Source organism: Candoia aspera, chromosome 10, assembly GCF_035149785.1.
Source record: "Candoia aspera isolate rCanAsp1 chromosome 10, rCanAsp1.hap2, whole genome shotgun sequence".
Taxonomy (NCBI): Eukaryota; Metazoa; Chordata; class Lepidosauria; order Squamata; family Boidae; genus Candoia; species Candoia aspera.
Genome location: NC_086162.1, coordinates 5931860 through 5959315, shown reverse-complemented (window position 1 = coordinate 5959315; position 27456 = coordinate 5931860). Strand labels below are relative to the sequence as shown.

Below are 27456 nucleotides of genomic sequence, written 5' to 3'. Positions count from 1 at the left end.
CTAACCTGATTAAGCATCTGAATATAGCCATTATCTCATGGCTGTTGGCCATGCACGTTGAACATGAGGGGTAGGGATGTCTTCAGACTGGAGAAGACTGTAATATTTTTTTTGCCTAGCAGCAACATGGCAAGATGTCCTGCTATTAGCAGTTCTGGGATATTCAGTCTCTTCAGAATGTGGGAAAATATGCTAAACAAGTCAGCTGAGATCATGCAAGCCCTTCTCAGCAGCTGAAGGCCTCGATTTTCCCCTCATACAGAATTCCCCTCAGAAGCAAGCTGGGAGACTCTGAGAGGTAAAGAGGAAGCTGTTATTGATAAAGGTGTTGGAGGGGGGAAAGTAAATAACAAAGAGGCAAAAAAAAATATTTATCACACAGCTCACAAGAGCATGGTCCACCGACTAACAAAATGAACAGGTCAAAGCTAACAACCTTTACGATTACATGAAAGCAATAAAGTCAATATATATCATGATATATTTGCAGTCACCGTAAAAAAATAGCATTTATATTACTACAACATATAACATTCTGATATTCCTGCCATCTATTTGCCAATACGTTATACGACAAAAGAGCCCAACTATCTGTCTTGTGTCAGTTGGAGAAAGCTTTTGGTGGGGAATAAAAAAGGTGGTTGCACCTATCCTTTGACTGTGTTTGTATCACATATTTAACCAGGTTAGGTAAATGAAATGAGGAGGTGGGTGGCCATCGGTATTTTTTCTATTTAGACTGCCGCTTAATCAGGTGCAGACTTTGCACTTGCATATTTTCTGCCGCAGTCTGCTTCGTTACGCCTCGTTTAGTTGTGGGTTCAGCATGCCAGGAAAAGGCCCAAGCTCTTGGATGCCCCCAAATTAGAACAAAAACACATTCTTATTAAATTCTGCTAATGGAGGAGAAAGCTGCCCAGTCTCCAAAGCAGAACATTAATTATAAACAAATAAAGATCAGCTTTGTAGGGTTTGATAGGGAAAGCTAAGAAATCAAGAGGGAAGGGATTGTTGAGCCAAAAGAACGGAGGGAAGGCTCACAGAACATATTTCTAATCCCTTCACAAGCTGTGGGCAGAGAAGCCATCTGTACGTTCTCCTGGGTAACCAAGCAACATGTTGCCTCTGTGTCTCTGGGTGTTGGGTGTACATGTACACTAGAGAAGCACAAGGCAGTCTGAAGGGGCTCCACTGGGCCACATGACCAGGAAGAGGGGGCTTAGAAAGGAAGGGTTGATAGCATTCCAAGCCACTACCCAGCTGCTTCTCACACACTGGATGCATTGAGGATTTTTTTTTCTTGGATTCTTTTTTTCCCAGCAGCCCCCAGCCAGATCAGTCCCATTTATCAGTACCAATGCCAATGCCAATACAAGGCTTCTGCTGCCATACCATATCAAATGGGGTCCCATTTGGTTACGTTTTTGGAGACTTATCCTACACATGGACAGACTGGCAGATAGACAGAGTCCTCAGCCCCTATACAGAATTTCTTTCCAACATTCTGCGGGGTTCACAAGAATAATAATTTAGGGAAAGCCTGCAGAGCATTGCTTCTTGAAGTCTTCCCAACAGTTTTAGTAGCAGTGGCCCTCAGAGGCTTTTTAATTTTCATCTGTGTAATACAGTAGTGTGTTTTGTCTGTGTTGTATATTTCTATTTTCTTCTATGCTGCATCTGTGCATGTTGGTGCATATGTGTGCCAAGGGAAGTAGGACAGGCTGCATATATTCTGTTGTTGTTGTTTATTCGTTCAGTCGCTTCCGACTCTTCGTGACTTCATGGACCAGCCCACGCCAGAGCTTCCTCTCGGTCGTCAACACCCCCAGCTCCCCCAGGGACGAGTCCGTCACCTCTAGAATATCATCCATCCATCTTGCCCTTGGTTGGCCCCTCTTCCTTTTGCCTTCCACTCTTCCCTAGCACCAGCATCTTCTCCAGGGTGTCCTGTCTTCTTATTATGTGGCCAAAGTATTTCAGTTTTGCCTTTAATATCATTCCCTCAAGTGAGCAGTCTGGCTTTATTTCCTGGAGTACGAACTGGTTTGATCTTCTGGCAGTCCAAGGCACTCTCAGAATTTTCCTCCAACACCACAGTTCAAAAGCATCGATCTTCCTTCGCTCAGCCTTCCTTATGGTCCAGCTCTCGCAGCCGTATGTTACTGCTGGGAACACCATTGCTTTAACCATGTAGACCTTTGTTGTCAGTGTGATGTCTCTGCTCTTAACTATTTTATTGAGATTTGTCATTGCTCTTCTCCCAAGGATTAAGCGTCTTCTGATTTCCTGACTGCAGTCAGCATCTGCAGTAATCTTCGCACCTAGAAATACCAAGTCTTTCACTGCTTCTACATTTTCTCCCTCTATTTGCCAGTTATCAATCAAGCTGGTTGCCATAATCTTGGTTTTTTTTGAGGTTTAACTGCAAGCCAACTTTTGCACTTTCTTCTTTCACCTTCGTCATGAGGCTCCTCAGTTCCTCCTCGCTTTCAGCCATCAAAGTGGTATCATCTGCATATCTGAGATTGTTAATGTTTCTTCCAGCGATTTTAACTCCAGCCTTGGATTCCTCAAGCCCAGCATGTCTCATGATGTGTTCTGCATAGAAGTTGAATAGGTAGGGTGAGAGTATACAGCCCTGCCGTACTCCTTTCCCAATCTTAAACCAGTCCATTGTTCCATGGTCTGTTCTTACCGTTGCTACTTGGTCGTTACACAGATTCCTCAGGAGGCAGACAAGATGACTTGGTATCCCCATACTGCTAAGAACTTAAATACGACTGCTTATTATGTATGTGTTTGTTGTTCTGTTGATACAAACATGTAAGGCAGTTTACAATGGAAAAAAAATGAATATAAAATGTAACAATGAAATGGATGCAACTAAAATCAAAACTTTAAAATCAATACTGTTAAAACTTGCCCAGAACCGCAGCATTTTTTTGCACCTGAAAACATAAATGTGAGCTGAAGCTCACATTTCAAAACATTAAGAGGAGAATCATTATCCCTATTCTTCAGATAGTGTCAGGAGGATCTATAAATAACAAGAAATAAATGCTGACAGAGACTAAGTGCTGGCTCTGCTCACTGCCCTTTATATTGCTTCCAAAACATTTTCCCTGGATTCATGCTGCCTTTAGCTTCAACAAAAAGATTTTCCATTCCTTTATTGAGCTGTTATTACTTCTTATGAGACCCAGAATACCACTGCATTATCATTATTGCACAATTGTTCAGAGTTGGCATCCTCCAAGTCCCATCCATTAAGCAGTGTCATCTAATGGGACCCAGGAAACGTCCCTTCTCTATCACAGGGCCTGACCTCTGGAACGCCATTCTCCCAGAGATCTGCCTGGCCCCCAGCCTGGCTGTGTTTAGAAGTCCCCTGGAAACTTGGCTCTTCCCCCAGATCTTGGGTTAGACTCATTGGTGGGTCCTGTGTGTTGTCTTGCTTTTAGAATGGACAGTCTTTCTTCTTCTGAATGTCTGTGGTTTTCATTTGTATCTTTTTTTAATGAGTAGCTGTAATGATTTTACTACAGTACACCATCCAGAGTCATCATGGAGTTGGGCAGTCTTATGGATGTAATAAATAAATTATTTGATTAAAAAGTTAATTAATAGTAAGTGTAAAAGAAAATGAATGAATATTAACTCCCAAATTGGTTCAGTGCTCTCAGATCCAGTGGAATGGAGAAGCTGATGAAACCTATATCCAGTAGATTATTTGTCACTGAATGAACAGCAGATAGAGCTGTAATATTTTATAGCTCTAAATGTCTGTTTATCTCACAATAGTTCTTTATTGACCAGGGTCATGAGCTAAAATGAGTTGATTTTGCTCCTACCTTCTCTACAGAGGATTATTAGGCAAAATCTAGTTTCCTGTTTATCAGATCAAACACAGAAGAATGAGAAGTTTTAATTTGGAAATATTAGAGGCAAAAGCTACACAGCTGGAGTGGATAAATTAGGCAATTTCTCCAATTTATTCAGGGTTATATGCAAATGATTCAGACCCCATGAAGGGGTTCTAGCTTCCAGCTTGGATCTTGATCAGCTGCCACCCCCTTTACCACCTACAAATGATGAGACCAGATATTTTGATTCTTTGGCTGTGTATAATAAGACACCCTGTCTACAGGTACTGCAGGAGTTAGCTGAGACCCAAAGCTGCTCAGGACAGAGATGTCAATTCTGTCAATAACTAACAGTCTCCCAGTTTCACATCTAGGGAGTGCAGATCATGGACCATTAAACAATGGGAGATGTAGGAGAAAGAAGTATGAGCATTAAACTACAGTGGCATAAAAAAGGAATTGCACCTTCATGTTGACTGAGAGCAAAATACATTTTAGTGGCCTCTTCCTAATGTGCAATATGCAATAAAGATTATTTTTAGTTATGCTGTTATATGACAGCCTTAAGATGAAGACGAACTTAGAACCTAGTCAAGCCACATTGCATTGAATATCCAGGAAATTCTGCCAAGGTCTGTTGTAAATGACCTGAGATGCCATTTGTGAGCATGGAAATGTAGATACCAGTTTACATCAATAGAAGATCAATCATTCTAAGACAGTGAGAAATGGGAAGGAGGCTAGGTGAGCAAGTGGAAATTACTGAACAACACATTTCTTTAGAAGCGGGAGCATGCATTCAAAGACAAACTGATGAACAATAAATTCCACCAGAGAAGAAGCAAAATTGGTGAATCCGGGCAGGCTATAAAAGGAGGCTCACTGGAAGACTTCTGACTCAGGTCATCCAACTGCTAAGTGTAGTGTCTTCTCCAAAGACCCTAACCAGTGACTGATCTGCCTGGTTGAGGGATGGTGCATAAGACTGAATGAATGAGTGGGTGGGAGTCGATTATTAAAACTGCTTAAACGATTTATTTTATTACTTAAATTTTGTGCCTATAGTTTCATATCTACTGTGGCATAAAATCCCAACCCTTTTGACTTTGCTCCACACCTACTTCTTGAAGAAAAAAGCAAGGGGGCTCAAGTTAGACTCCAGAAAGTCTGTTAACATGTCTTGCTGGGGAGCTCTTTCTTTTGATATTTCAGAAATCTGGAAAGGATCCAATCATTCATAGTAATTACTATCCAATCTCATTAAATCAATATTGATATCAAAATATTGACCAGCTACAGGTCAATACAGGTGGCTTTAGTTCTAATCCATCCTGATCAAGGGGCAGCAAGAAACCGACTTTGTTGGTACTTAAGATTACACAATCTACTGCCGTAATTGTTTACTTCAATGCTGAAGAAAGCTTTTAATAAGGTCCTGTGGAAATTCTTATCTATTGCTCCCATTGAAATAGCCCTGCTGGTCTATTCCAGAAAAAACACCAACATGTTTTGTGGCATTTTCTGTTGGTATTTGGTTGTTTGCAAGCAGCAAGCCACTAAGTTACTATGGTAACAAATCACTTTGGCAGGGTGAACAGGTCAAACTTAAGTATCCTCAGTTTGGGGTGTGAAAAGATGACCATATCAGATAAAGCTGCTGATTTGCCTGGGGGGAAGCTTGCCACCAGAAAGTTTTTAGTTTTGTTTTTTAGCCCAGCAGCAGCAGCTCATTCTCCCAGCTCTGCGTGTGAGTGCATGAGCTTATAAATATGTCTATGTAAGAAGCTTTTGAGCCTATCCAGCTCTGGATATGGAAACTGCTTATGTTTTATGCTTTCTGTAAATACACTTCTTTTTATAGAAATGCCTGGTGTGTATTTTTTCTGATCTCTCAGGCCAAACGCTTTCTAGTACTCTGCCACATTTTCAATTGTCTCTCTTAGCCCGTCTCCAACTACTTTAACTTGTTTTTGAAAAGACTGATTTATATGGTAGGAAAACAGAATCTATGAAATGTTTTATACATGGAAAGACAGAACATAAGGTTGTTTCAAATATGGATGATCAATTCTCTCAGTTCTTTTGGGATACCCTGAGGTCAGAATATGTAGCTCTTTTATTTGAGAGGTTCATTTCAATAACAGAGGTTATAATGTATTTAAGGCAAACATATTTAAGCTTTAGAGACCCTCAAGGTTATAAGATAAAATAGAATACAGGCAGTCCTCATTTACCAACTGCCTAGTTTAATGACCATTCCAAGTTACAACAGTGTAAACAAATAGTTTTGTGACAAATCCTCACATTTATGACTGTTGCAGTGTCCAGCAATCGCATGATCACCATTTGGGTACTTTGCAACTGGATGCAACAAGCAGAGCTAATAGAGAAGGCGGAAGTGAAATCATAAGTTGTGGTCACATGACGTTTCACTTAGTGACAAAGTTGCCAGGCCCAGTTGTGGTCACTAATACCTGTATATTAAATACATTTATTAGAAATAACTATAAACTAGGATTATATGGGCTGCAAAAAACTGGGCCATCTAATGGTCGTCAAAGGCTTTGCAACCCCAATCTGGTAGCCCAAATATAAATATCCAGACTTTGTCCATGTGGTGAAGGAGCCATGGAAACCACTGAACATGTGTTATTATGCTGTTCATTTTGAGCTAACATTTGTCTTGATCTGTTAATCCTCCACCTAATTAAATATCCTGGTCACTCTGATTAGCTTTATTTAAATCTTTTACTTTCAAATTCAAATTATTCTATGTCCTTAAGAATGGCCAGATTTTTTCAAGTAATCTGTAAGATGCCCAGCAGTCTAACTGATCAGTTTCCCTAACTGGCTAATCTGTGTTAGCCCCATATATGCAATGTGTTTTATGGACTGGTCATTGACCACAGCAAAGATTCTTGACTTGTCCGTAAATATAAATGAAAGATGCTTGGGCATTTATTATCAATATGAGTGCAGAACTACAAGATTTGGTGTGAACTCTGAGTTAACGATTTAGAAATGTCCAACAGTTACTGCAGTTACTTGTTTAGTTCAAAACAAACACATTTCTGTAACTTTTTCTGGTCTGAAATGCAGGGGCTTCATGCGGGAATTGAGAGTAGAAAATGTCAAGCAAATGAGTTCAGGTAACTTTGGGCAAAGTGTCTTTTGATACCAGGTTTAAAAAATCAAAGGGTAACTGCTGATTGTTTTTATTTCTTGGCAGGATTGGAAGAAATGTGCAGGTAATATTGACCTGCCTGGGTTTTTGGAAACAGTTTTACATGTTTAAAAAGAAGCCCTTTCAGTTAAATTTCCCCAAAATGACACACTTCCTCTGAGTTTTGTGGGCAGATGGTAGGCAATATCCCACAGTTACAGGGATGGTCCTACCAAAATGATAAGTGCAAGGACTGAGGAATAATGATGAATGAAAATCAGTTTTGCATTCAGAATCAAATTCACAGAAGGTGCAGTAGTATTTCCTCCCTCCCTTCTTTCCTTCCTTCTTCCCTTCCTTCTTCCCTCCCTTCCTTGAACGTTGACTTGAACCTGGGTCACCCCTATCCTAGTCCTGTATCTCCATCACTGCACCCCACAGGCTCTCACAAGGAGGAAAACCATCTTTTGAAGTGATCACCAGGGTGTTGTAGTTTAATTATTTGTTAGCTTTATATCCCATCTTTGTTCAGGAACTCCAGGTGGCACATTTAGTGCTCTCTCCTTCCATTTTTAGCAGTACAACCATCCTGTGAGGTGGGTTGGGCTGTTTGAGACATTCTGGCCCAGAATCACCCAGGGAGTTTCCATGGCTGAGGGTGGAATCGAACCTGGGTCTTCCTGGTCCTAGTCCAGCACTCTCACCCTATGCTTTTCAGTCCAGAATGCTGGAAACCCACTTTTTAGCAGTATCTGTGGACTGTCATTTATTTAGACTGAACTAGCTGGCAGGGCCTGATGACGAATGTCTCTCAATGAATGCCCTACCAAGCCAATCCATCTAGGAGTGCTTTATAAGCCTACCTTCATCCAGCAGCTTTAAGGGTGATGGACTTGCCCAAGTTCTTAAACAATCCCTTGCCAGCTTTGTTTTCCAAGACATCCATTTTTCTTCATAAGCAGTTTTGATTTCTCTCTCTCATCTTTTTTATCCCCCATATCCTGGACTTGAGTAGAAAATTGGAAGCCAAAGTGGAAAACAATAGCTTCGTTGGATATAACTGTTGGTAGACATTCTGTCAGCATCTTGGATCTGAGCTGCAAGATTGATCCAGCAGAAAATGCTAGTCAGGATTTAGATTTTACCAGGGGCTGGGGGAAAAGATTAACAGCCCATTTTAGGGAATTATAAGAGAGAAGGAAGACATTTGGCAACCATGATGTGAGACAGTCTTTAAATTAAACCTGTTTGCTCGGAGGGTGCCAATTTTGTCTTAGAAATAATATCCTCTTTTACTGAACTATAATCCTAAATTTGGGACTTGCCATTTTTTTAGACCACGCTGGTGGTCAAAAAGTTCATCGGGCACTGAAAAATTGCTAGCATATTCCATACTGCAGGAAGTTAAAGATAACAGCTAAAAAAAAAAAACATTTCCAAAGTATGGGTACATATTTAAGATCTTCTCCTGGAGAGCTCTTTGGGGATGCTTAACAACTCAGCCCAAGCTTACAAAATGATCCATAAATTAAATATGAAAGTGGTGAATTTATAATGGCTCATAAACATTTCATCCTCCCACATGAAGTACACTTATATGCAGATGTATAGGCTAAAGAGGCCTCTATGGCTGCCGAATTGTAAATAGACATGATTCAGAATTGGTTTCATACATTTCTTAGAAACACTTTACACTTTAAATTTCCCCATATTTCTGGGTCTTTAACGTAAGCTAGAACGGCGTTCTGTGACTGTCATGCCGGCCACATGACCACGGAAGTGTCTACGGACAAACGCCGGCTCTTCGGCTTTGAAACGGAGATGAGCACCGCCCCCTAGAGTCGGACACGACTGGACTTAATGCCAAGGGAAAAACATAAGCTAGACCAGAAAACAGTAGCAAATAAAATTGATTCTGTAGGTAAGGTATGCATAGGAAGCCGGTCAGAAACATTTTTTCCTGGACACAACAATTATAGAACTAAAATTTCCAATTTGGGAAATCAAAGAATGTAGTCAAATAACTCCCAAAATATTTGAATCCTGAAAAAAGTTATGTACATAACTTTATTATGCTTTGTAGATTATACATTATACTATGTAGATTATGCTACATAATACGCCTGTTATTCCCTTTTTCCTGTCGTTTTCCCCTGTAAGGTCAGGCAGATGGGTAAAACGTAAGGAGGGGAGAAATACTTTCAGTCCTGCAAGATTCTGTTAGTGTAAACTTACAACAGGGTTTCTCAATCAGGGTCCTGTGGTACCCGAGGATTCCATGATAGGTCACAAAGGGTTCCCTGGGAAATCACAATTTATTTAAAAAATTCTTTCAAATTCGGGCAACTTCACATTAAAGAGATAAGGTTCATTCTTTATTTTCAGTTTAAGAACACCGTTCATGCATACATACAGGCCTACCCATGAAACAAATACAGTCATTTTGTACCTTCTGGCCTATATTTGAGCCTGAACGGGCAGGGGTTCCCCGAGGCCTGGAAAATATTGCAGGGGTTCCTCCAGGGTCCAAAAGTTGAAAAAGGCTGCCTTACAATAAAGACAGAGCGAGTACTCCAGGTTGTGCTTTTGCCTGGACTACCTCGCAGGGCTAACAGCCCTTCAAGGTAGTCCAGACCAGGGAACCAGGACCAAGAATACTATTACCTTTATGGTAAGGTCACAGTAGCAGAATCTTGCAAGTCTGAAAACGCTTCCCCCACCCCAACCCTGCCTTTACGTTCCAGAGAACTAGGGAGGGCCAATTCTGAGATGCTTTCTCCATCCTTATTCCCGCTTTGGACTCGGATTTCTCTTATCCGACTGTTGTCTAGGCTGCTTCTCACAACCCATTACAGGTAGGAATCTTTATTAGGCATCCTCTATTTGCCTGGATTGGGTGGGTGGCATTTACCCTGGGATGGGCAGTCACGAAGACCCCCAGCTCCTGAGCTGAGTAGCGCTGAAGCTCGTATCTCTGGGGCAGGGCCGCTAACTCTGAGGCCCTCATCTCGGCTGGTTTGAAAAGCAAACTCTGGTGACCAGTTGATCAGAATAATGGAAGACCCAGTCAGTGGACCGGGAGCAAAACATTTTAAAAAGACATTTGCAGTTGAAGACGTGACTCTCTCCTCTCTCTCCTCCTTAGTTTTCTCATTACAAAAATGAAGGGGAAAAAAAGAAAAGACAAGCCTAAATTGAATGGAGCAGGCAGTATGATGTGAAGGCAATCCCACGCTGTCAGCAATAAATTCGGCTAATGGTCATTTAAATTTTAAAAGGGCAGCGCGTGGCGCTTAATAAAGGAAAATTATTGGAAGGATGGGCCAGAATCAAAATAAAAAATTTAAGTAATGGAGGTTTTCTTATTATTGTGCTCAGTCTCAGCCTGCAGACCCATTTTTGTGCATGGGGTTGATTCACTGCACCTGGATCTGCATGGAAGCCTCAACTGGGCAGTTTTCAGCTGAAAGTACCACCGATGGTTACAGCAATAGGTGCCACTGGAGACTCAGGTCAAGTGAAGGAATTTATCCTTTCTAGCTTGCTTTCACAGCCATCCTGGTTTGTCTTGTCTCTGGCACCACCCAACTTCAAGCCAACTCTGGGCAGCTAACAAGATAAAGACAACAAGATAAATCAGGGATTTAAATAAAATGGCAAATGACAGGAGTTGCAGTCACAAAGGGAGGGAGCTGCATTGAAGAGGCTGCTGTGGAGGATGGGCCCTTTGGTACTCACTCCCTGGTCACAGGCACACATTGCATGGACCTAACATGCATCATTATGAATTACATAATGGTTGCCAATTCGAATCATTTGCCCAATGACGTCATTGTGGCTTCTAATAGATGGCAATGACTTTGTAGGTATGAAGACCCACGAGTGGAATTAAATGCTAGAGATATTCCCAGGATCTTTAGAAGGATAATTTACACCAAGGAAGCCATTCACAGCCAGGCTGATTCTGCACTTTTCATTTAAGTTATTGTGTGTCCATATGCACACATATATGTGAGTTTACATATATGCATGTCTACCTCTGAAAGCCAGTTTGGTGTAGTGGTTAAGGCATCAGGCTAGAAACCAGGAGACCATCCAGTCCCACCTTAGGCACAAAGCCAGCTGGGTGACCTTGGGCCAGTCACTCTCTCTCAGCCCTGGGAAGGAGGCAATGGCAAACCACTTCCGAAATCAAGCCAAGAAAACTACAGGGGCTTGTCCAGGCAGTTGCCAGGAGGCCACACTAAAGGAACCAAAAAGAAAAAAAAAAAGTCAACCTCCAGGAGATTTTGCTTACTGGCAGCAAACACAGAGAGAAATTTGCCTGCTTTCTCTTAGCAGGGAATTCCAGAATGTGGGAACCACCACTGAGAAAGTCCTCTTGCGCATGTTAACCAGGCATGTTCCTGATGGCAGTGGGATATCAAGAGACACTTAAAGCCATTTTGGTTGCAAGGTAAGGATGCAGGTTTTGCCCCCCCCCCAAAAAAAAAACAGATGCTACATAGAATTCTGTGGTTGGAAACGGAGCTCCAGCCAGTAATGTGGTCATGGCAAGGGAGGGCCAAGTTCCCTTGAACAGGCCTTCTTCAATAATCTGGATGCAGCACTTGCAGCAGGTGACGTTTCCAAGACCTTCAAGCAAAAGGCAATCCAATAAAGGCTGCATTTGCACAACCCAGCTAAGTAATTAACTCCTGATCGGTGTTTGAATAACATATTGAACCGTCAACTAACAACAATAGACTGGGTCCGTGCAACAGACTAAGCCAAACCTAACTAGGATTAACATTGACTAAGCTTAGCATGTTTTACAAAAGAATCTGCTAGATCTTGCATTGGCCTTGTGAAGAGCCCAGAGTGCTTTAGAGTAGTCCAAAAAGAATGTAACTGTACCTAGATCAAACTTTTCCACAAAAGTGTGAAGCGGCACCCTAACCTTAGCTAGATGCAAACTAGTGAAGGTTCAGGTGCCAGCTTCACAGCTTTGTGGAAAAGTTAGATCTAAGTACATTCCGTTTGGACTACTGAACTCAACTGCATTATGATAGCTACCAGAGCTGGGCGGCAAAAATCCAGAAGCAAACAGAAGCAGAAAACTCCAGCCCTTTGGTGCCACTGAAATCACAGCCCACATTACAACTTTGCCTCTCCTGGAAAAAACAACAAACAAACTTACAGGCACACAGCAACTGGACATCAGCTGAATGGCAAATAGAATTATGAATGAGGGAGATAAACTTTCCTTTACCCCTTGCATCACTTGGGACATAATATTGATTGGATTCTTGGTGTTTTCTGAGATGGGTTGCTTTTCTACAGATGTTTCAATAGCAGGCTAAGAAACAACAGTAGGGTGCGTCCATGCACTGTTGATGTTACCTAGCCAGGTAACAACCAAACTCAGAGAACACCAAGAATTCAAAAGTTCAACCGTGAGCTGTGGATATTCTCTACTATTGGGACGGTTCATTGCAAAGGAAGAGTCCTGCTCGCCAACACTGGGAGGAAGAATGAACATGAAAAGAGGGGCATGTAGGGAGAGGGTGTGAATGAGCGCCACAGATCTATCTCCAAGTGAGGGCGCATGGTTTTACAGGTCGCATCTAGGAAGAAACAGACTATTGGTTTCAGATTGCCTTCTTTTCCTCATTGGGTGCCTTTCGATTTCTCATTTTTTGCAAGTATATCAATCCGTTTCTTTCTTAGTGTGGAGGGCTGAATAAGAACTCGGACTGAATCAACTGTGTAACTGCGTATAGCATGTCATGTATGTTGTCAGGGAGATAGATAGGTATCCTTTCTTGTCGCTCTCATGTCGCATCCTTAAGAATGGAGTTGTTACTGTTGTGCCAATCTGTACCTGGTAGTGACCAACTGATTACAGAATTTGAGAAAGAGGCATGTTTCAAGGTTATGCTGCCATGCCACCTTATCTCTTCCCTCTCCTGCTGTAAAATGCAGGGTCAATCCATTTGAATAACCATCAGTCTTGGCTCAATTCACATACCAAAGCTACTAGGAATGCGGCTGTAATGATTTCACATCATGCAGGATAGTTCCCGCCCCCCACATCTCCCTTTGTAGTTATCGTGTGTCCTTATCAGTCGTAAAGCAATTATTTCTGTATTGGAGATCTTCTGCTTGTGTTTATACTTGCTCAAATTGTCTCCTGAGAGCACATTACAGTATTCATTATAGTTGCCCAGCTTTTTCAGGCTTCCTTACAAGATGCGGCTGCTTTAAAAATCAGATTGATATGAAAGTTGGTTTATTAAAGCAGCAACCTTTGTTTTTTAGGTCAGGTAAAAAGCTGAAAAAGTCAGGCTGCTTTACCAAGCAGCAGGGAGATGCTGCATTCACACAAAGCCCAACGCAATTCTGCCTATGTCTGAGAGGCACCTAGCTCATGATTTGCTATGATTTGTCTTCTGCATGTAAGGCGTGTGCTGCCGCTCTGTCATGGGCTGGGGCACGAAGGGTCACTGAGTTATCCATGTTTAGCTCCATATTGATGTTTTGATCTTCACACTACCACTGCATTAATAATGTAGGCCTTAGAAAAGGTCAGGCTCTTTGGCATCTGCCTAAACCAAAAGTGATTCATTTCCATTCAAGATTCTCACAGAGTTCTCTTTAGCAAGATTTATTGAGAGGAATGGAATGGAGTTGCAAGAATTCTAGCAGCTGAACTATTTCCCGTTTAGAACCAGTCTATATCCATGTACTTTAAGGTGGAGACTTTCTGTTTTACTTTAGGACAGACCTGTTATGATCTCGTGACGAGACAGGTCGGTTTACTGAAAATGGAGAAGCTGGGAGCTGGCTGGTCTCCTTAATCTTTATTGGTCTGGGAACCATCGATTACAGAAATTGAACTTCTGTATGCAAAAGCAGAAGAGATCATCTTTTTTGCTAGCTGGACTAAGATTATGCTGGTGGGGAATCCCAAAACACTCCGGGGTCTTCTCTTCCAATCATCTTTTTTCAAGGCTACCTGTATCCTCAATCTCTTTTTGAGGTTCCAGTTCCCCAATCTTCTTCATCCCTTTCCACCAGTTGTCTAGTTTTCTGAACTACCAACTGCAGCCCAGCCCAGAATAGGACATTATTACACAAGCTGGCAGCCTGATCAGTACAGAACAGAGTGGATCTCTTAGTTCCCATGATTTGAAACGATGCAGTCTAAAATCACATTTGCCTTTTATGCATTCACATCACACTGCTGGCTCGTACCCAGTTCCAAGCTTCATTTCACATGGACTTTTACCAAGCCATGTACCCTCATCCTACAACTTTGCATTTGGTCTCTTTTTTTCCTAAGTAGAGAGCATTACATGGGTCTCTGTTCAATTGCATTCTGTTATTTTTAGTCCTAGTTTCCTAGTTATAGATTGAAACCTGAAATTAGAACTTTAAACCCTCAGCAAAACCCACAACAATTAAAATGTGAGGATCTCTGAGCAAATTGTATTTTTTTAAAGTGGAAACTATCAAGGATAGCCCCCCACCTCAGCACACAAACAAACAGCAGACACACATGAGTGTACAATACACACAAGCACATGCCAGTTCCTTTCTCCATTTCACATCTGCTCCGTCTACCAGTTCTGATGCTTCTTTTTGGGATGCCACACAAACCGACATGTTTTTCTGATTTGTGAAATTTCTTATGGCATAGGGGTCTGTCTTTGGAAAGCAAACAGTGTCCCCTGGTGCTAGAAGAAGAGAATGCACCCTTTGGGTCTGAAGTATGAAAACCAGTAAGGGTTGCTGCTGTTTTGATGCTTTGTATCACCGTGGGAAAGCCAAGGTAGACATTTTTCATGGAGCCTCTCTGGCTGCAGAAGGGCAGGAAAATGACTCCTGAGGCCATAGCATTCAGGAAGAGGATTAAATAAGAAGTTGATTTTTAAGCTGAAATGGCAACCTAAGATTCATTAGAACAGCTACAAGTTATTCTTGGAGACAGGTCAAGGCAATGAAGTCCACAGAGTCACCCAGAGTCGAGCCCAACTCATCAGCGGCTAACTAATATTCATTTTCATTGTTTTACAGTACAGTACAGTGTTTCTCAACCTTGGCAACTTCAAGCTGTGTGGACTTCAACTCCCAGAATTCCCCAGCCAACCATTGTCAGGGCCAGCCTCGCTTTGCAATAAGACACAGACTCACTTAATGGGTATTAAGGATTTCTGGTTTATTGGAATGATAGCTGACAGAACGAAAAACGGGAACGGGGTAGGTAGTGTGGGGGTGCCCCTTTTATACCCTCCTGTATTGCCCCGGGCTTCCCCACCCCTCAATGCCTCGATCCCTCTTGATGGGACCCTTGATGGCTGCCTGGGCATTTTCCCCGGTGTCTTCTTTGTCTCCCTGCGACGGTTGTGTCCTCCGGGGCACCATGTGCTTCTTATCTTCCTTCCTCTGACGTCTCTCCTTTCAGTTGCTTATGGGTCCATGGGTGTGGGTGCCTTTGGGTGCTTGTGTTAATCCCTGGTTTGATTATCTCCTTCCCCTTTTCCTTAATGATCATGATCCACGTTGTGAGGCTCTTTGTGCCTTGCAACGAGATCATGACAACCATGCTGGCTTGGGAATTCTGGGAGCTGAAGTCCACACAGCTTGAAGTGGCCAAAGTTGAGAAACACTGGTGCAATCAATGGCTGTTTGGTCATTCAAAGGAGAAGAGGAACTTGATACACAGAATAAAACTTTAGACAAACAACAATAATTGCATCATTCCACTGGAATTTTGACTGACTGTTGCTTCAATCTGAATCTGAACTTTACCCTGTTGTGATTTATTTGCATTTTTAAAAAATGCACATCACTTTGAGGGGCTTCCTGAGCAGAATAATGATTTGAAATTATTATGAGTTGATGAGTAATAGCTTGGACAACTGACCTTTGATGGCGTTTTAATTTAATTGTGATTGCCATTCCAGTTCAGCAGAAGAACTGTAAAGTAGCTTCCCCAGACACATTTGGAACAAAGCAAAAGGCAGGTGAGGCATTGTTGGCTTTTATCTATGAAGTATGGATGGTCAAGAAGAACAATTTCTTTACCTCCTGCTTCTTCCACCTCCATTAACTCCCCATACTGTTGGGGTCAGGTTGGACAGCCTTTGACCTCACCCCAACGTGTTCACTGCGGTGCTACCTTCTGACCTGCAAGATTGGTCAATCCTAAGCAGAGTGAAGAGAAACGTCTCTCTGGCACGGCACCCAGTATGCATGAAAAAGGTACAAATCCAATTCCACCACTTCCAGTTAAGATGGGGGCACAACCTGTGACAGTTCCTGGAGACCCACCCAACCCCTTTGCCACAACACAGCCACCACCAATCTGCTTGCGTAAAATTCCCGTTCATTCCTGCCCAACCAGCACCCATCCCGAATCTCTTTGTTGTTGATTGGTTATCCTTGGTGACCATTTTTATGAGTTTTATCGTATCTTGTTATTGTATTGATGTCTTGGGTGCATCAGCTGCCCAGAGTCACATGGAAGAGAGGGGCAGTGAGATAAATTTAGTAAATACATACATTGTAGTTAGCTTCCCTTCTCCCTGTAAACGCAGGGGGGTTCTATTCTGCATTGACTAACAGCCCATCCTGGAGCTCAGGGGTATCTGCAGGACATGGTCTAAAAGTCAAGGTGATGGTTTGGGGGGGTATAGCTTTGTTTACACTGTTGTGGCCCCCATCTTGACTTTTTTGACCACACCCTGTGGACACCCCATATGCCTGTTCCATGGCTTGACATCAGCTACAGCTTTCAGGTTTTTAGTCCATCACCCCTGCAGCCATTAAGGGCTTCAGTGTTTCCTTGGCAAGCAACTTGTGTTGATTCTGCTGATGACCCAGTCAATGGGGTCAGAGGTGGAGGATCCTGGATGTTTCCCTCCTGTTGGGGTTACTCTTTTTTCCCAGCCTGCTTCTATTAACACCCCCCACCCCCCGAGTTCAGGTTGGAACTTCCTGCACTTCCAATGGAGCCTGATATCAGTCCAATGACACAGAACAGACTAAGAAACCAATGCCATCTGGACCGCTTTTATTGTAACACCTACAGTAACAGAATCTCGCAAGTCTGAATGTGCTTCCCCCCTCCCTTCATCTTGAACTAGGGAGAGGCTTGCTGAGACATTTTCTCACGTTATTTTTTTGAGCCAGGCTCAAGCCCCTCAAGACTGTTGCCTTGGTAGTGGCTTTTCCTCCTGTCCTCCAAGACATTTCCCTCTGCCCTCTACATCTGATGACACTATGTGTCAGCCCTATGATGTAGACCAGGCCAAGAAATAAACTCCACAGAAGTTTAAGCCTACTTTTATTGAGATGGACTATAGTAATAGAACCTTGCAATTCTGACGATGTGTCACCTTCTCCCTCTCTTATGCTCATGTGACTTGGAGTGGGGGCATGTCTGAAACATTTATACATACTTTCTTTTTGGTTTGGGCTTAAGCCACATTTTCCTTGTTGCTTTGGTCATGGCTCTCTCTCCATCAAGGTCATCTTCCTTACTCTCTGTCAGAAATGTGGGTCACCAGACAAGGGTTTGAATGTTGGGTAATTTTTTTGGCCTTTTAGATTTGGGCTTTGGTCAGCCCCTTGAGCTGATATTCATAGCAACTTGTTCTAGGTCTGTTATAGGAAGGATCCATAGGCCTTGAAGGCTCCAGTAGGTGGCAGTACCTGGCCTCCTTGCCTGGGCCAAGTGGGGTGGGGAACCGGTTAGTGCTTGGATGAAAGACCACCAGGAATCCCAAAGCCTGAAGGATACATTGGGAAGTCGAAAGGCTCTGGTGAACCACTTCCATGTTGCTGAGAAAAAAGTATGGATATGTCCACCAATACATGAGAAGTCAAATTTGACTAGGAGGGAGGGAAGAAGAGAGGAGGAGAAAGTGGAAGGGAGGGAGGGAGGGAGGGAAGAAGGGAGGGAAGAAGGGAGGAAGGGAGGAAGGGAGGGAGGGAGGGAGGGAGGAAGGAAGGAAGGAAGGAAGGAAGGAAGGAAGGAAGGAAGGAAGGAATTTTTATTTCACTTTCTTTCAATTTCCCCAGAAGGCTGAGATGACACAGCTATGACAGGGCTGTTTCTCAGCTTGCTTATACCAGTGATTTATTACTATTCAGGCAGACGTTGGGAAGATTGGGTGGCCTTTCATTCCTGCATTCTCTCCCCTGTCGCTTTAATAGCATGCTATCTTCTATTTATTCAATGAATATTTATGAAGGTCCTTAATGAAGAAGATGGGAGCATGCAAGAGAGAAATGCGGGTAGAGAAAGAAAAAGGGAGCTTTTTTTTTTTTCATATTTCCCATTTTGTCAGATGCATCCAGCAGCTTTGTTAGTATGCAAGTGGCTTAATTTCTTGATTAAATTTCATTTTACAAATATAATATTGGAAATGAACTCCTGCCTTTTGAGCCAAGCCAGGGAGGAGAGAGAGGTGGGACAAGGAAGAATGGACACCGTTTTCCTAGAGAAAAAAAAGAGGGGGGTCATCTTGATGTTTTTTAAATTCGCTAGAGGCCAATTAACAGATCTATGACTGTGTCAATGGGCTCCATATAACAGCCACAAGGAAAGGAGCATCAGCAGGTAAAGATCTACTGATGCATCTGTATGTTATTGGCTCCTGACCAGGAGGCACTACGTGACCAGTTCTGTCCTTGTGGGGATTCTGCAGACGTAGGTCTCCTCCATACTAGTTGGTCTATGTCCGTTCGTTCGTTTAATTTGTCCCCTGCACGTCTCCTCCCATCGGGGGACTCTGGGCAGTTTACAATAATTGATAAAAACAACAACTTTTGATCAATGAAAACTCTTTAATCAAGAGTTGTCTATATATTCCACATTTGGGCACTGGTCAGTTTGGCTATGCACACTTAAATGCCCATAGCAAACAAGGAAGCCAAGGTGCATATTGCTGATGGTCAACTGTGCCCTTCTTTTGTAATGTATGCTCACAAATAATCCACGGATACACTTTTCAAAACAGACTTCTCTGTAATTCTCTGTAATCAACGTTCAATCCTTTCATGAGATTTGAACCCAGAGGCCTTGCACATTTTTGCTCCTGATAAACTTGGTGTTAGTTGGGGTGGGGGCGATTAATAGGCTGTGCAAACTTTCCCCATTTGATCTGTTTACGGCTCAGTGTATTGCACAATCCAGAAAATCAGTTAATTCAGTTAATTTCTGTGTTTTAGCTTCACGTGTTAGATTTTAATGTACCTTCTATGCTTTCAGCTGACTGTACCCCATCCTCCTTATGCTGGTCTTTGACCGTGATAAAGATTTGTTTGTTTGTTTGTTTGCCATTAGCTATTTTTCCACACTTCCGTTGACTTGTGCTGCAACTGAATGGGGGCTGAAGGAGGGCCACACAGAGGAGCCTAGAGATGATGGACCGAAGCCGTGGCCAGACCCACCCCATTCGTGCTGTGTCCCCATGACTGGCAGATGTTCTTCCAGCCAACCAGTGATGCCAAAGGGGGAGGGCACAAAGCTGAAGGCCCTGGACAACGGTTTTGCCCACAGCAATTAGATCCATGAAGTGTTTGCTTTATTTAATGGCTCCATTTTTTTAAAGCAAACACTACATTTGCAAATTAGAATAAAACACAGGTTCATTGTTTGTATGAGCAGACTTCAAGTTTAGGTAACATTTAAGTGCCTGTGTGCTAAACTACCTTAAAAGTCCTGTGTCACCTAGATAACGATGAGATTTACTGGAATTTTCTTCAATTGGCTTTAATCTAATGCCTGAAGGAGACCAAGCAGAAGTCATATTCCAGGCAACCAATAAGATGGACTCTTCACTGACAGGCTCACACATCGCACTGAGTCATGGTTTGCTTAACCAAGGTTTATGGAATAAATCACAACCGGCTCTGTGTGTATAACCTGTTAAGCCAGAGCTATGATTTACAAACCACAACGGCTGAATTTTCAGAACCCACTGAGCCGCTGTAAACACTACAAAGACGCTCACATTATCACTTAGTAGCTATTTTCTCATAACACCCCTTACCAGATCAGTTATAAACCTTGCCACTGCATTTTCAAACAACATAAAGAGCTGGGCTAGTTGTAATCTCAGTTAATTTCTTCGTGGCTTCATGTGTTGAGTGGCCACTTGATTAGATTACGTTCAGTGTATTGAACCCAGAAAGTGACTTAATTCATTAAGCAGGTTACATGCGTTGTGTGAATACAGGGGTTCCAACATACGCAGAGCCACAGCCCTGGCAATGAGATATGGGGAACATTCCTTCCCCCAAATGGGTTTTAAAATTGGAGTTAGGAAATTAGCAGTTATTTCAAGTCTTGCCCAAAAGTTTCCATTTTCTTCCTAAATGCCACAAAACCTGGGCCTTGTGATCCCTTCTCTTAACTATCACAGAACTAAAGAGGCCCTCCAGAGTACTCCAAGCAGACATCCAGAACAAGATCAAGATCCAGTACTTTTTTCATGAAGGTGATTAATCAACTTACAAGAATAACTATTAAAGAAAAACTGTTTTACAAGTCTGTTAAATCAAGAGAATCAGAGACATCTGTTAAGTTCATTGACATTCATTCTTCAGTTTGCCTTTTCTTTTGTGGAGAAAAATATTTTTAATTAGTATTTATTTTAAAAACCCTTATTTTACAAAGATTTACAACTTAGGGAAGATAATTCAGACTGTGCATGGTACATCATTAAATAATAACTGAAAATTGCCCAATAAAAAGGGGAAAACGAAAAGGCTAATTTCGCAATTAAAAAATGCAATGAATTTGGACAGATCAATTCCGTCCACCAAGATCATATAATTGACCAAAACATTAACAAATTAGACACTAAGTAGAAAAGCAGCTGAAATGATCGGGGTGTGGGGGGCAGTAAATCAAGAATTATCTCAACTCACTTCTGGGGTTTTTCTTCAAGGGAAAGCCATCTTGTAACAAATTTTACTATGTTCTTTTTCCATGATGCAGTGCTGGTAAGAAATAAACCTCACGTGAAAAAAAAAAGCCCCACAGACAGAAACAAAATTGATACCATTTTTCAAGGATTTTTTTTATATCCGAATTGTGAATTTCTCCCACATAGTAACACTTCATATAAATACTCTTAACAGATTAAAACAAAAAGATCCTACTGTGTGGAACTCTCCACCCAAAAAATTACTGGGGCCCAAAATGAGAATTTTCCCTCATTTCCCCATATCATATAGTTTGGGGGGGGCTCTACAATTCCTTATAAATAAAAAAGAAGCAATTTTCCGAAGAGAAGCTCAGGCTTGACCCGAGAGAACAGCAGTTTTTGCATGGATGTGAATCTCCATTTGGCGCCACTCAGAACATCTAAGTGTCTTATCACCAGCAAAGGTGGATGGATATAAATGGATACCCAAATCCAAGCAAAGGTTTCTCATCTGTCAAGAGGTTTTGGATTGGTGGTTTCCCCATCTCTTTGTGCCCCAGCCCTGGTGTGTTCACTGCTCAGTGCCAGGAGCGAAGCTTCTGCTGAATCAATGATGTCAACCATGGAACTGATCTTTCACTTGACAACGTTCAGTAGGAAGGTCCTTTGACAGAACCTACTTCAGTCAGCTGAGCTGAGGCAGAGGCCCCAAGGCAAACAACTGCCTCGCAGAACCCAGGAAGGCCAGGAGGCCCAGGTAAACCAGGACGTCCTGCTTCTCCTGGAGCACCAGGAACACCTCGCTCTCCATGTTTGCCATTGACAGCTTGACCAGGCTGACCGGGGGGACCTGGAAAAATGAAACAATACATGGTCTGTGCTTGTATGCCTTATACCCCTTCCACAACCCCTATTGCTTCTAAAAGTTCTAAAACCACCATCATCTCTAAAAGACTTGGGAGAAGTTTCAGAATTCATTTTCTGTTACCCACTTACTTGCTGCCATCACCTTTCAGGAAAAAAGGCACGAACAACAGGTCTTGGATAGATCAGCAAAACCTAGCGCCTAAGCTGATGCAAACTGGAGGTCACTAGATCCATATGGCCAATGCTTCCGATCTGGTGAAGAAGGAACACCAGCAGGAAAAGAGACGATGCACACCGTGCACTGATGTCCCTTGAGAGCTCCAATGGTCTCTACAAGAATTAGACCTGGGAGCTATTGATGCCAATTGTTCAGAAAACAGTGGTATGTGGAAGACACAGTGGTGAAGCTAGACATCACCAAAGAGTCTACCATGGCTTCTTCTTACCACTGTTCTACTTCTTTGGATATAGATCTCTCATTTTCTTTTTCTGAGTACAAAATCTATCTTATCCATAAGTGAATGAAGGTGTGTAACATTCCCCAAAGTGGTGCCCTCCAGACATGTTGTGACAGCAACTCCTCCACCCCTCCCACAACCAAAACGGCTTGAATAATTCCTTTCCTACTTCCCAGTGTTTCAAGAGAAAACAAAACCTTTCTCAAGGGAAACTGCTATAGTATAGAAGACTGATTTTATCACTTCAAGTCCTTAGCTGTAAAGATACCAGGGCCTTCTCTAAAACCACAAAAGATTTACACAGGGTTTACTCTGTGCAATGTCTGGAGAGGGAACATTCATGGCCATTCCACAACCATCCTCCAAAGATATCCTGTGTCAGTGCTTAGCGGGGGTGGGTGGGGATTCTGGAAGTTATTCCACATCTGGAGGACAGCAGATGGTGTATTCCAGCAACCCAATCTTACGTGTCTGTTCCTCTCAAGGCAACCCCACAGATCATCTTACCTGGTGAGCCAGTTTGGTCTAGTGGTTAGGGTGCTGGGCTAGAAACCAGGAGGCTGTGAGTTCTAGTCCAGCCTTAGGCATGAAAGCCGGCTGGGTGACCTTGGGCCAGTCCCTCTCTCAGCCCCAGAGCCAATCAGGCGTGGTAGGAGAGTTCTAGTCCCGCCTTAGGCATGAAAGCCAGCTGGGTGACCTTGGGCCAGTCCCTCTCTCAGCCCAAGGGCCAATCAGGCATGGTAGGAGAGTTCTAGTCCCGCCTTAGGCACAAAAGCTGGCTGGGTGACCTTGGCCAGTCCCTCTCTCTCAGCACAACTCAGTGCAATGTAGACTAGCCTCCTCGTGGTGCACCCTGGGCAACGTGACTTGTCACGGCTAAATAGTCTGCATATCTGGCTGCTGGACCTCACAAGGATTTCCCAGCAAGAAAAAGCAGCATGAACACCGAACTGCTATGCCATTCAATTAAAAAAAAAAATCTTACCTAGTATGCCTGGAGGCCCTGGCATCCCTTGATGTCCATGGCCAGGTTCTCCCTGGTCTCCTTTCTCTCCCAACTTTCCTGTAGGATGAAGAAACCACAAAGTTTAACTCTTATTAGATTCACACTTCGTAAACACGTTGACTGGACCCGCTCTGCCCTTCTTTCTAGCTGTAGACAGCCACAGAAATGACGTGGAAGGACCAGAGATGGTTTCGAAAACAAAAACATGCGTTAAGACCAGGAAACAGAGAAAACATTCGGAAGAAGCTCAGGCTGGCTCCGTCCTAACTCACTGGGCACTCCGTCCTAACTCACAATTCCCCATTTAGAGCCAACTTGTCTCCTACAGCATTAGAGTGGAGCCTTTTGTAGTTTCTTTCTAATGGCTTCTCTGTGACCTTCAAGGATAAGGTTCCTTACACTGATAATGAATGAGGCTGCAGGTGTCTATTCACGTCTTCTACATCCTCATCAGTCAGATAACAAACCCTTATATGATGTTTCCATGCAAAGACATCCTCCTACCTTTGGGCCCAGTGTTGCCTATCTGTCCAGCAGCTCCTGCGACTCCTGGAATACCACGGGAACCAGGATGTCCATGGGGGCCTTGAGGGCCAGGTGATCCAGGAGGCCCTGGAGGGCCAGGTGGCCCCATCACGCCACTTCCACCCAAAGTTGCTCTTTTTGCACTCACGGCTAACTCCGCCAGTTGTTCTGTAAGGCAAAGATGAGAAGGAAGCCGTGCTTCATCTCCCAGGTGTCCTCCTCCACCCTTACCAAATTCAGGAGGTTCAAGACAGACAGCGAAGACACACTTCTCCGCAAATGTACTTTGGCTTACGGAGATGGCTGCTACTCAACAGCTGTGTTTACACAACTGTGTTAATTACCAACCTAGCAGCTGTATTTGCACAACATGATGAGCTGGATTAGTTTTCACTCGGTTAAACTATTTCTAGATTGATGTGTTATATGAACCCAGCTAGTTTGTTAGCTTATGATTCAAGTTATGGTACAGATTCAGAAAATGGATTCAGTCAGTAACCAGGTGAAGTGTGTTCTGTAAGCGCTGCTTGGCTCCTGGGGACTTTATGGATACGAATATGCAATGTTTGCCCATATCCTTTTTCAACCTCCCAGTCTGGCCTGCAGCATTGGTATTCCCTGGTGGGTGAATATTTTTCACCCAAACTCTGATCAGCCCTGACTCTGCTTAGCTTCTGAGCCCAGGCAATGTTGGCTTAGGGGCTGCCCTGCTTCGATGGTTTCACCGAATATAGGTCAATGACTGGCTATTAATTAAGGCTAAATGGAACCTGCATGTCAGAGGCAATGCGCCTCTAGCCTTGCGCTTGGCAAACCGCTCACAGCCCATCTGCATCTTGTTGGCACCTCCTGTCATCCCCACATCACACTAGTAAAAACTGGCCAAATGGCAGTTCAGTGGTGCAAAATTCACGCTGTAGTTAGGCGGCGGTGGTGGTGGATTTTAAGGGTGAGGATGAGGGTGCTTTGCCTCCCATTCCCACCTAAAAATTCCAATGACACATACTAAAAAGCCCCCCCTTCTAGTGATGTCACACAATGTCACTTAATCAGGAGACCAAGTTGCAGCCCGCTTAGCTGTAGTCCCAAAAATGGCCACACCCAAGTGCCAGGCCCACAGGGAGAAGTCCCTGCCAAGTTCATGGTGTTTAATTCATGACCTTCAATTTCCCTTTTGTCAAGTTCATGGTGTTTAACTAACCTTCAACTTCCCTTTTGTCCTGGGCCATCCCATTGGTTGGGGTGTGGGTTGGACAGCAGTGTGCTTCTGATGCACTCACCTTGTAGCATCTTTATGACGACATCAACGATATGCTGATCTCCTGTGTCCCTGCCCTGGGGAATGGAAGAGAATGGATGGATTGTGAACTTCTCCTGTATCACAATGGCAGCAGCCACAACACCCTTAAATCAGTTTGTCAGGACCTGAGATCCTGCAGGGAAGCTTCAAGTTATTATACCCAAGCAGTATCTGCAAAAGGCTGCTCTGCTTCAGTTCTCATGCAGTCTTCTCTCGCCTACCAGCCTCTGGTATCATGTCCTTCCTCTCCCCACCACACACATGCGCGCACACACACACACAGAAGCTCTGGCATTGAAATTTTGAACCACAGATGCAGCTTTTAGTGGGAATTTATATGCAGGATGAATGATGCCTGGAGAAATGCATATAGCATGTAATCAAAACAAGAAGGGAACCATTTGTTTTCTCCCCTTCTATAGGGAATGTCTGTTACTTCAGGTGCTGGAGTAACAGACATTCCCAATTTGGGCGGGGGGGGGGATAAATGGCTCCCTTCTTGTTTTGTAGTGAGTGCATCAGAAGGGCATTGCTGTCCAGCACCTGCAGTAGCACAGACAGCGAGGCTCTGATGGAAGAACCCGTTTTGCACTCTCCTATTGGTTGGCTGGAAGGAGTGTTGACTGGTATCTGATGTCATTGCCAGTGTCAAGGCTAGCAGGAATGAAGAAGATGACACTGACAAAATGCTCTGGAGATTGGAAGGTGGAAATGGTGCTGCGTGGAAATGTTAATAGTATGAACTTGGGTGCCCTTTAGGTTGCAACTCTTAGGACCCTGCTGGCTGGGAATTCTTGGGGTTGCTGTCACAAGCATCTGTTCCTAACCATGATGCAAACGTGATAAAACATGGATTGTGACATTACAGGGCAGAGTTTGTATTGCAATGTCACAATGTACATGCCATCACTTGCCTCCTCCCCTCACCCATCTCTCCTCCAGGGACGCCTGTTGTTGCAGTCTCAACCCAGCTAAAGAGCATGTTGCCAGAGAAGACAGGTTGGAGAAGCCGGGTCTAATTTGCACTTCTCAGCCATAAACATTTAGTCAAAATGTTTCATCTGGGATTCATGATCTTCCATAACTGAAAGATTATTCTCAAGATCATATCATTAGTGAAGAAAACAGGTGGATGGGGGAGCTCAAGTTAGAGCTTGTCTGCTGCTGAAAAAGTGGACAGATTTGTTCATCTGTAACAAGTCCAGCAACCCGCTCTGCAACTTTAAGGGTTAATTCCACTCCTGTTCTCTGCCTCTGTTGCTGAGGACCATGTACATTAATCCCTGGGGTCAGAAGCAGGAGGAAAGGCAGCAAAAGGGACTGGGGAACAGTGTGGCAATAGTTAAGATGGTGAGCTGGGATGGGGAAGAGCTGAATTCAAGCCCCCCCACCTTCAGCCCACAGAAACTCAGTATTATGGCCCAGCCTGGAGAAAAATTATAAATTAAACCATTCATGTGTCTTTGTCTCCTTTTCTTCCACCATAGAGACTGCAAGGATTCCTCTGGAGATGCAAAGTCCAAGACCTGCTGTCTAAGTGGTTGGGTGAGGTGACAAAACAGCTGGATTTTGGAGGCTGAAGAATCCCTCCTGGGCTCTATGTTAGGTAAAGGTAAAGGTTTCCCTTGACATTAAGTCCAGTCATGTCTGACTCTAGGGGACGGTGCTCATCTCCGTTTCAAAGCCGAAGAGCCGGCGTTCATCTGTAGACACTTCCACAGTCATGTGGCCGGCATGACTAAGCAGAACTGCATTAACTGCCTGCCAAAGCGGTACCTATTAATCTACTCACATTTGCATGTTTTCGAACTGCTAGGTTGGCAGGAGCTGGGACTAGCAACGGGAGCTCACCCCGTCACACGGATTTGAACCGCCGACCTTCCGATCAGCAAGCTCAGCAGCTCAGCGGTTTAACCCGCAGTGCCACCGCGTCCCTTGGGTTAGGCTCTATGTTGCATGCATATTATTAGGATGGATGGATGGTTTGGTGCAGTGGTTAAGGCACCAGGCTGGAAACCAGGAGACTGGGAGTTCTAGTCCTGCCTTGGGCACAAAGCCAGCTGGGTGACCTTGGGCCAGTCACTCTCTCTCAGCCCTAGGAAGCAGGCAATGGCAAACCACTTTCAAAATCTTGCCACGAAAACTGCCGGGACTAGTCCTTCACTCTTCACTTACACCCAGATGAAGTAGTGATGTTTCAGGAGAATATCTTTGACAAAAGTGCAATTGTTTTTAAAGCATGAATGCCTAAAGGAGTGTCTCTGCATGTAGCAAAGATCTCAGTGAGAAGGGACTCATGCAGACCTGCTAGAAGAGGCTCAGGTCAATCAACCTGACCAAACAGTCTGCTTT

General features: G+C 43.5%; 1 protein-coding gene across 1 annotated transcript in view; it reads right to left on the bottom strand.

The window, feature by feature from the left end:
- Positions 1–21269: 21269 nt before the first annotated feature.
- Positions 21270–27456, bottom strand: part of COL9A2 (collagen type IX alpha 2 chain) — a 61031-nt gene continuing 54844 nt past the window's right edge. The window contains exons 29-32 of the mRNA XM_063312086.1: positions 25085–25139; positions 23784–23972; positions 23259–23336; positions 21270–21798 (exon numbers count right to left, since the gene is read on the bottom strand). Of these exons, the coding sequence (XP_063168156.1) occupies positions 21599–21798; positions 23259–23336; positions 23784–23972; positions 25085–25139 (522 nt within the window). The 3' untranslated portion in view covers positions 21270–21598. The remainder of the gene's footprint in view (positions 21799–23258; positions 23337–23783; positions 23973–25084; positions 25140–27456) is intronic.